The sequence below is a fragment of the Eurypyga helias genome, unplaced genomic scaffold (assembly GCF_000690775.1).
Source record: "Eurypyga helias isolate BGI_N326 unplaced genomic scaffold, ASM69077v1 scaffold36198, whole genome shotgun sequence".
Lineage (NCBI taxonomy): Eukaryota > Metazoa > Chordata > Aves > Eurypygiformes > Eurypygidae > Eurypyga > Eurypyga helias.
Window position 1 is genome coordinate 7,029 of NW_010268223.1, and position 10,415 is coordinate 17,443.

General features: G+C 45.0%; 1 protein-coding gene across 1 annotated transcript in view; it reads right to left on the reverse strand.

Annotated features, from left to right (window-relative positions):
- NFU1 (NFU1 iron-sulfur cluster scaffold) overlaps positions 1-8,226 on the reverse strand; it is an 11,347-nt gene extending 3,121 nt beyond the window's left edge. The window contains exons 1-5 of the mRNA XM_010157698.1: positions 8,125-8,226; positions 5,244-5,379; positions 2,761-2,827; positions 1,845-1,959; positions 718-781 (exon numbers count right to left, since the gene is read on the reverse strand). Of these exons, the coding sequence (XP_010156000.1) occupies positions 718-781; positions 1,845-1,959; positions 2,761-2,827; positions 5,244-5,379; positions 8,125-8,221 (479 nt within the window). The 5' untranslated portion in view covers positions 8,222-8,226. The remainder of the gene's footprint in view (positions 1-717; positions 782-1,844; positions 1,960-2,760; positions 2,828-5,243; positions 5,380-8,124) is intronic.
- Positions 8,227-10,415: the final 2,189 nt, after the last annotated feature.

Genomic DNA, 10,415 nt, shown 5'->3' on the forward strand with positions numbered 1-10,415 from the left:
GCAGTCGCTCCTAAGGACATTTTCCTCAGCAGACATTTTCCTCTGCATCTAAAATGTCAAGTTGCTTATCCCTTACAGTTCACTTTGGAAGGTAATTAATGAGCATAAAAATACACTTCAGGTAAACAACACGATCCATGGCCACTCTTGAGACTCCATTAGTTACCACCAGTTTCTAAATTCAAGCTGTGTTAAAACACCAACAAAATTGCAACCAAATCACAGAATCCCAGCACGCAAGGACAAAACCCAGTGAGGGCCAGATAGTGAGGGAAACCCAACAGCACATTTTCCTTCATAGGATAAACTGCTTTGGAGTACTTGGAAGGACCAGTATAATTAAGACAGAGAGGAATACAACAGAGGGAGGGGAAAAGAAGTTACTGTAAAAGCAAATGTTGTGTTGTTTTCACCATTTAAAACTAACCAGGACCTGTTTAAATCCACTAGGCAGGGTAAGACTATACCTTGTTCTAAAATCACTCAGCAGCAAGCATTGCGCACATAGCTTGTTTAAACAGGAAAAGTAGACAGAAAGTTTTCTATTGGAGGAAACAGCATTCTCAACTCCAGCCAGTTCTGCACTTTAAAGCCCCACATTAGGTACTGAACCATGAAATCACACGCACCCAAACAAAAATGCATTGTACCCTGAATAAATCCAACCACCCCCCCCCCCTTTGCTCACTCCATCTAGCAGTAATAATCCTGGTTTACCTTATTCTTGTATCTAGCAGTTCTTTAATCATCAGTACAACTTCATCATCATCTTCTGATGCAGCTTGGGAAAAGAGAAACGTGGAAGTCAGAACTTAAGACAGAATTCCAGTGTGATTGCTAACACTGTATATCCATAATGGCAGACTGAACTATCATAAAAACATTGCCGAGATGAGTGAAACCACAAGGCAGAACCTTGTGTTGGTTCTGAGTGCCTCTCGGCAGGCAACGGCTGCACCAGACAATGTGCGTGCCACCTTTCACAAGGAGCGACAATGAACATTCAGTAAGGGTGCTTGGGGTACGGCAGGGTCCTCAAAGAGAAAGTTTTAGCAACCTAAAAACCTCAGCAGGAGGAGGATTACAAACTTGTCTGGGTTTAGCAGCTCTGGATACAATTTTAAGTTCAGTGTTAGTCTCGCAGAAGCATTTTTAAAGACAACTTTTTCAAATGAAACAAAGTCTGGGTTAATACTGAAATTAAATCCGGACATAACAGAGCAGAGAGGAATTCAGCAGTCAATCTTCCTTAAAACACCATAAAAAATATTTACGTTGGTAACTGCAAATGAGAAAACAAAAGGCAAAATAGCGCCCTTGAGTTAAACTGTTAGTCCTAATTACTTATTACAGTTTGGAAAAGAGTTTTTACTATTTCTTGTTCATTCAAGACCATAAACCTACATTAAGACACAGACATTACAGCTGGGACTCTCTTTTCATTCAAGGTGGGAAATAAGACACCTTTGTGGGTGCCCATACTCTGCAGCCCCCAACAGCTTCCTAAACGCAGTCTGAGCACCTGCCAAAATCTCCTGCACAGACAAAGCGTCACAGAGCATGGTCCATGCTGCCAAAGCACACAGTTCAGCACAGGTCCTGTGAAAGCGTGCTCCTCACACTGCAGCAGACGAGAACCTGGCAGGGTATTCGTGGGTGAGCAACTCCCTCAGACATTGCTTCCACAGAACACATTTGTTCTGCAAATGCTCCGGTTAATTTTAGTCTTTTTCGCTGTAAATTCCCCAGCATGCTTTTCTGAGGGAGAAGTGGAGGATCTTCTGAATGTCACAAACACGAAACCCAAAGGAGATGCTGGCTTCTTCCTGAGGAGTTCGACTTACCTGTGTCTGTCCTAGGTGCCTCATCAGTAACTACAGGTAAGCCCGAGGCAAAGAAATCCATTATCGTTGCATAAATATCTGGTTTCAGTAAGTTCCAATCCAAGTCTTCACTCTCCTGTAAGGATGGGAAGAAAAACCATAATGAATAAAACCAGAGGAATAGTAAGTTATGCAGAGAGGACTCTTAGGTTACAAATACCGTAATGGGCTCCCACGTGTGAGGCATGGATTTGACTTCATACTTTTGTCAAGTCCAGCTTTGCCAAAAAAGTTCAGTGAGACTCAATTTCTATAGTCAACGGAAAGGCTTTCTTGTTTGCAAGCCAAGTGCTATTAAAATACTAGCTAAGAAAAATAATCTCCTAAATACATTATTTGACACATACTTTCACCAAACTCTTTCAGTGACTCAAGTTTGCTTGGTTCCATTTAATTTTGAGCCAAATGATCATTCACAGAATTGCCCTGTGCTCTTCACACCGTATGAGCAGAACTGCAGGGTTACTAGGCAACCCCTTATCTCCGCTGACATGAGCTCCACACCTTGGGTAAACACAGCAATGCCCGCAACCCACGCCACCCCGGTCACACAGCCATCCCTGGGAAGCATTCACTGGACGTCAACGCAGGGCCAGCTTCCAAGCTGACCATGTTGCACAGGGCCACGTCCAGCCCAACACTGACCACTTCCATGATCAAAGAATCTACAGCTTCCCTGGGCAACCTATTCCGGTGCTTACCCACACACTGTGGGGCTGGTTTTGATTTTATGTTAAAGGCAATTCCCTTCCTTTCTACTGCTTGTGAACATCACCGCTGGTACTTTCAGGATGCATGTCCAAGAGTCTGACCTGACCTCCTCTACAGATAGCTGAATCTCAGCGCACCCGTACATGTGAATCTCTGGTCTGCTTACCTTGGTGATTGTGATGAAGTCTGGTCCAAAGAAAATACTTTTAACTCCCTCAATTTTGAATAATTGCCTGTTAGGAAAACAAAAACAAACCAAAAATGCACACACATTTCAGGAAAACGAAGGATTTATTCAATCTGTCACAGAAAAGAAGTTCTAGAACACATCTCTAGACAGAAATAGGCACTAAGAACAGAGCCATGAAGAGAAACTCGCAGTTACTTCACCTACAGCTCAGTAAGATCCTGCTGCGAAGCAGTGTCCGTAGTAAAACTGAACACACCTTACAGGACTTTTCCACAAGTGTGTGAAAGAGTTACTCTTTCTCCAGTTCTTCCTTGGAGATGAAACTATATTCTTTCTATAAAAATGTCTTTGTTCAGCATCAAAACCAGTTGGTTTCGCATGAGACTAGTGCAAACACAAGGAATGTTCCTTTGATTAAAGCAAGTTATTGAGCTCAATAAAAACTCCTTCAATTGTGCTGCCATGAAATAAAAGAATTCGTGCTAAGCAGTGCACGAGGCCTTAACACATGAAAAATCTGAAGATTTATTAAAGGCTTAAGATTCACACTAAATTGCTTGAGATGGCCCCATAGAGCACCCAACATCCAGGTGGGAAATCAGCACGCCTCCAAAGCAACACAGGAACTCAGACAGTATGAAAGAGCTATTTTTGACAATATTTTAAGTATAAAAAGCAGAATGAGAATATAAAGACAAATTTCCACAAACGGTAAATAAACCCCAACAAATTCTTAATGATGCTGCACCTGAAGGGGGGGGGGGAGGGGGGAATTCATTAAAAATAGGAAGTGCCCACAGTTAAATACAGCATAAGGCTGGAAGATTGTTTTTGCAATTAAGGAAAAAACCTTTCTCCTGAAAGATGTGAAAATGTCACAGATTAAATGAATGAAGGAACTGGAAATCTTATCACAGAGGTTTGTGAGATGAGAAATGAGAGATTTCACAATAGCCACCTGAAAGAACTTCCCCACGTGACACACTTACATGTGTACTGGGCTTTTACATCACCAAACCAACTTGATTTTAAAGTTACTTAAACAATGAGATTATGCAAGTGCAGCAAACCGTCCCAGATCAATTAAATAATTCTCCTCCCTCCCTTACAGAAAGCTTTTATTACTTCTTTGGAAAATGAGTATTTCCTTCTGAAATAAATGAGTATTCCATTTACAAAAACCATAAGGGGTTTCATGATACATAGAAGGCAATCTTTCCCATCAACCTGCACAACTCGCATAACCAACCTGTTTTGCCACAGTACACGTTCTAGCACACACATCTGCTTTGATGAAAGCATCTATTTGCAGATATATAGCAATAAAAACCTGCTCTCCACCAGGCAATCACATTCTGCATCCCGATGTGCTTGGGCATAATGAGATCCTACAGCTTCGGCATCCCGCTAACACGTTCCGATGTCCTCAAAAGTCTTCCACATTGTATTAATTACTTTAAGTCACAGAGCTTGGCTTGTAAAGATCCTGTTTGCTCTCAAACAACTCTGCAAGGGACCTTTGGAAACGTCACAGCTGCATGTTTGATAAGCCTACAGTTCCTGGGGAGACTGTCACATGAAACAGCTGCTACTTCTGCACAGAATTCCTCCAAGACACACAAAGATGGCAAACTGGGGTCTCCAGAGGTAACCCACTGCAGGGCTGGTGGAGCTCACCCTCAAACTGAAGCCCTTTCGCCCACGTAACAAAGTCTCTTTTCAGAGGGCAATATGGAAACAATCACCAACATGCAAAAATGGATGCTTCCAAATATTCCCAGAGACCCACGGTGGTGCTACACCCCTTCTACACCAGGACAATACAACTCCATTATCTGATCAGTGATTCTTGCTCCAGGTTTGGTACTGAAAGCTGCAGTTCCCACCCAGCCTGAAGGAGTGGGCCACAACGGGCCTTCCTTTGAAACCTTAGAAAGCTTTCGGGAAGGAAAAATCCCCTGGCTCTGAGGTTCAGGGTAGTGCCAGCACCTGCCAGAGCGAGCAAGCACTTGATGTGCAGATTGGGAGGCCATTTACTTCCTTGTGGTATTTCCCACTTGTGCAGAGCTGCATGATTTCCAAGTAACTGTGTGAATTAAGAGTGTTCCAACGGGACTATTTTGTGATGTCGGGACCAGAGGTCTCGCCAGTGATGCTGCAGTGTTGAAGAAAACCAGTTTGTAATACTACTCGACCCAGCTGCACACACTAGACCTCGATGCATCCTGCTACGATACGGCCGTGGGGAGCACAGACACACAGACCACTTCAGTAACAACCATCTTCCCAGCTTCGATTTTACGCACAAGTCAAGTGGCGTTAAAAGCGTCAATCCAACCAAGCTGCTCCCGAGTACGAGGAGGGGCAGAATGACCGGAAGCTGTGCTCCAGGACAGCAGTTGTAGACACACAGCCCGCACCCATCCCCCCCAAACAAATTACGATGTGTTTAATAATACCTTGCTAAAGGTGAGCAAAATGCTGCAGCTGGTGTGGAAAACTCCATAGTCCTCGACTCCAGCACTTCCTTCCCTGGAATAAACTTCAAACTATTTGGATTTGGTGTGTCCTGAGTTTGAATAAACAGGCCTCTTACTGGAAATCAAAACCAAAAGAAACAAGAACGTAATCAAACCTCAGCAGCTTAAACAAAAGTTGAGGATCCTAATTATTCAGCAAGCCAAGAGCAGGGTGATGACCACGCCACAGCGAAGAGCAGCCTGGGCAGCAACCACGCTTTAAAAACACAACGCAACGGGCTCCACAAAGGCCTCCGGACTGGTGTGCAGACTGATAAACACAGGCATGTTATCTCACAGGAAACAAGACGATAAACAGAACCTTGGTTTTGCTTCTTTTGCTAACTTTTTATTTACTAAAAAGCATCCTACTGCAACGGAATCGAGCTGCACAAGGCCAGCATCATCCCCACTTTCTACTCAAGGCCAAGAGATTTCCCTGCTGTGTTTAGGTTTTTATTGGTTTACGATCCTCAAACGCTGTGAAGTCGCTCTTCCAGCATTATCACTTCCTGCTCAAAGCATAATCAGTTTTACTAACCCTCACTTGAAGACACACGTGATTTATGGGGTTTGAGGTTTATTCCATTTTTCAGCACCATACAAAAAAGAAAAACAAGTATAACAACATTTACAGTGAACCACACGCTGCTCGTCACATTTTCCAGAGTGAAAAATGACTGTAAACTGTCACTTAGCCTCTAGAAATGAAACTGGCCAAGTAATTCAAAATGAAATTATTTAGAATTCACTGCTAAAGATGCTTAAAAGATCAATTTTTACTGTAGTTCCTTTTGCAGCATAGGTCTGTCTTTCACCAAAAGAGTATAAAAACCCCTTATCTAGACCAATATGCAGTACTGTACATGTAATGGTGTAGGGTTAACAGTGTGTTTTCCTGTAGACATGCCCATGCCTGATGCCCCTCTGAAGCTGAACATCACTCGGGGAGTTTCCCATCTTCTAGTTCTCCTTCTTTCTAACTCTCCCTGCACATCAAATAACACAATGATATCCAAACGTTCCAGAAGAACTGAATTTTAGAAACAAGGAGCTCTAGTACCTAATATCTATAAATGATATATTATACTTGAGAAACAGGCTCACATAACTTCAAAAAATAGGCAGTAGGGGAGTTTTAAAGCAGCAAAAAGAGCTGACGCCTTCATTTTCATAAACTGCCATTTTGCTCATGACTCCCTAGTATTAAATGACACTATAAATTGCCAGACTGTAACCCCATGTGTCTGTCATGGTAACTTGACAGTTGACTTGAACATACACAATGGCAAAGTACACAGGCACTACATTTTCTGTTTCATTAAGAAAAAAAGACTTAGGACAAAGTACTTACTTTTAACATGAAAAGAATAATCCTGATAAAAGAAGCAACTAGTCACAGGTATGGAAGAACAACTCATTTATCCATGGGGATGGAAGAACTAGTCACCTTCCACGCCCAGCCAGCATCCAAAATCACGTCCAGCGTAGCTTACAAGTAGCCAACGGGGGATTTGGATGGCTTAAATCGCTTTCAAAAATGGGCAGAGTGTTCTCAGCCGGGACTAACAGCCACCGTACATTGTTCATCAACACCCCAACACACGAATGGCTCTACCAGCTCTCAGGTGTCCACAGGTGTCCAAAAAGTGGCTTCTGCAGCTGAAGATGTGCTTCCTAAGACCAGGTTTTTCAATCATTAATCAGCCTGGAGAGCTCTTTGCACAGCTGTGAGTAACCCCTTTGGAATTTATTAGCCAGGAGCTGGTAACCAGCTGTATTTGATCTAATATCTATATGGTTTCTCTCAATAGCTGCTTACTCTGTTCTGCCATCTGCTCCAGGTAAGAGGAAGATCCCAAACAGAGACTGGCTTCAGCAGGGCCGGCAGAAACACTGAGTCTACTGGTCAGAGGCTGCCTGATGATTAGAACTGAAATAGAAAAAATGGTGCTGGACCAGCTAAGATTGGACTTCTCCAAAATCAAAACCAAAGAGAAACTTCTGCCTGAGTGTGCTGGGTTTAGTCAGGAAAGAGTTAACTTTCTTTACAGCGGCTGGTAGGAAACCACCACGCTGAGCAGGCTCGTGGAAATAAGATTTCCATTTGTCACTAATTCCATGCAACAGCTCCAGCGGAATTTTTTGTCTTAGCCTCCTGCTGCCGCAGCACCGAAGAGCCATTGCTAAATCCCTCAGGCAGATGCAAAAGCAGAATATTTTTCTGCGTGCACGTGTCACAGAGAGGTTTTTTTTTTCCTTTTTTGAGCACTGCTCAGAACCAAAACAAGGGTTCATCCAACACACTCAACCCTAAACTTTTGCTGTTTCAGAGAAACATCAGGTTGCAGATACCATCAGCGGAGCGGGCTGTTAACACACCGTACACGGCTGCGTGTTCAAGGAGGGAAATTAAAAAAGAAAATAGCGCAGCACTAAGAATGACAGACTTGGCTTTCTTCACTGCTACGTTTTGTCTGGACGGCCAGCAGTTTCACCCGGCAGAGCTCAGGAGCTGAAGCAGGACAGAATGGACTGTGAAGTCTGTCACATGGGATACATTTACACCAAGAAGTTAAGAAATGCAGAAAAGTCTAAATAATATTTTGCACCAACAACCCCCCCGTAAGTCTCAGCAGCTGAATGGCACAAAAACCCCATGTATAATCAAGCACGCAGCGAGCCCCCCGCATCTCCCCAGGCTCCAAATGCACTTGCACTCCACTGAAAGCCACCGAGGAAACATTACCATGCTCAGGTTTCAGAAACAGCAGGCTTTCCTTACTGCCACAAAACATAAACTCACAATGCACTCACTCACCTGCGTTATGCCACACTGCAGATGGAAGAAACGGGTTCTTCGGCGCACGGTGGTGGAAGGACTGTTGAGCTGTCAAACTGTGATCTTTTAACACCATACGACAGAGCCTAGAAAAAAACAGTTTTACTACCAACTTCCAAATTACAAGGTTGCTCTCCACCCGGGACTCCACAGAAAAGAGTATTGCTGCTCACCTACCTTAAACCTCTCAGGTAACACAGCAAGCTCGCAGGCTAGGTTACAGACTTCCCCTTTTCAGTGCTCCCTCTCATTTCATAATAGACAAAACTCTCCAATTCCAGCCACCTAATAAATTACACTCCTTCACATCACTAAAGACAGGAAAATCATCTTCCTTATAACAGAAGAGGATAAATCACCTTAGGAGAGCCCCTGAACTCTAGCTTGGCCTAAACACCTAATTTCCAAGGCAGCTGAAATTAATCTTATCCCAAGCACCTGAGGCTCAACCAAGGGCAGCATTTACCCCTAAAACCCATGGGTTTAGCTGGTCAAACATACACCTCTCATATATGACGGGCTAACAAGGTAATGCAACAGCTACTCTCACACAAACAGTTCTCTTAAGAAAAAAAAATGCCAGGACGACATTTGGATAAGGCACAAAAAGTCTATTAGCTACACGTACCCAGCCATACCTCACCCCTGTCCACTTCTGTGTATTTCTTCCCTTTGAGGATGAAGAAATCCGCTGCATTCCAGTACAAGTACCATTCCAGAACACAGCCGGAGCAGTTAAAAAGAGGCCCTGCTCCATACTGACCACCTAATTGGCACTAGCAGTCAACATAGGGGTGTGCCATCTGCTCAGACCAAGGTAAGAGGGGGGAGAGCAGAGGGGAAACAAGAGAAAAATATTAAGAGGAAAGCAAGGCCGAGCGATGGGCAACAGGCCTAAATTTGAGAGTGTAAATACCTGCTTGCACATCTCTAACTGCACAGCCACCAGCATCCAGCTATTAGCAGAAAATGTAACCAAAATCCATCTTGTGTCAGATAGCTCAGATAAGTATTACAGAGGATTAACTATAGTCTGGTGTCTCTCCTCAAGTGCAGAGAGGGCAAAGCAGGTAAACTAAATTACACCTGCAGGGGCTGTTACTGAGAGAGGCAGCCGATTCTCTCAGGGGTCACGAATCAGAAGAGGAGCACTACTCCTAGGGCCACATTCCTCAAATGTGGGAACAGGAGAAAAGCCCTGTCCCACAGAATGGACCTCCCCGCTGCAAGTGAGACACAAACACAGAAAAGGTCTAAATCATGTTGCTTGGTTTTGTGGTCTTGACAGCAGGTACAGACCACTACGGGTTGTATGAGAAAGGTCCCCTAACAGAAGAGTTGTTCTTCCCTTCAGCTTTGAGGAATAAAGATTATAGACCTCAGCAGGTTTGCCCATCACCACATGGTTCTTCCAAGTTCCCCTCACTGCATCATCTTTAGCAATTATGGGTGGAACTTCCCCTTAATGATTGGCCCTAAGCATAGATGTGTGTGGGAGTTAAGTACCCCTCACTGCATGGTCCTGAGCACACGTGGGGGGCAATTACCCCTCACTGCATGGTCCTGAGCACACATGGGGGTCAATTACCCCTCACTGCATGGTCCTGAGCACACATGGGGGTCAATTACCCCTCACTGCATGGTCCTGAGCACACATGGGGGTCAATTACCCCTCACTGCATGGTCCTGAGCACACATGGGGGTCAATTACCCCTCACTGCATGGTCCTGAGCACACGTGGGGGGCAATTACCCCTCACTGCAAGGTCCTGAGCACATGCCGAGGGGAATTACCCCTCACTGCATGGTCTTGCGCACATGTGGGAGGGGGATTACCCCTCACTGCATGATCCTGAGCACATGTGGGGGCAGGAATTACCTCTCACTACAAGGTCCTGAGCGGGAGGGGGGAGCGGGGGCAGAGGATTACTCCCCTCTGCACCGTCCCGAGCACAGTTGGTGGGATTTACGCCTCGTTGCCCGTCCAGGAGCACATGTGGGTGGAACCACCCCTCGTTTCTCACACCTACGTGCGCAGGGGGGTGGACAAGTGCCTCAGGGGAAGGCCCTCAGCACCTCAGCGTCTGGGAACTAACGCCTCGCTGTTGTAATGGGGTTGGGGGAAGAAACAACCCCTCGCTACCCGTCTGTAACAAGAAGTAACTTCATCCTCGCCCGTCCTACTGCAGCGGAGAAGGAAAGGGGAGGAACGAGGAGACGTCCGGCACGGCCCGAGTCGTCACGGTGCCGCTCGGCGCGACATGCCCCCCA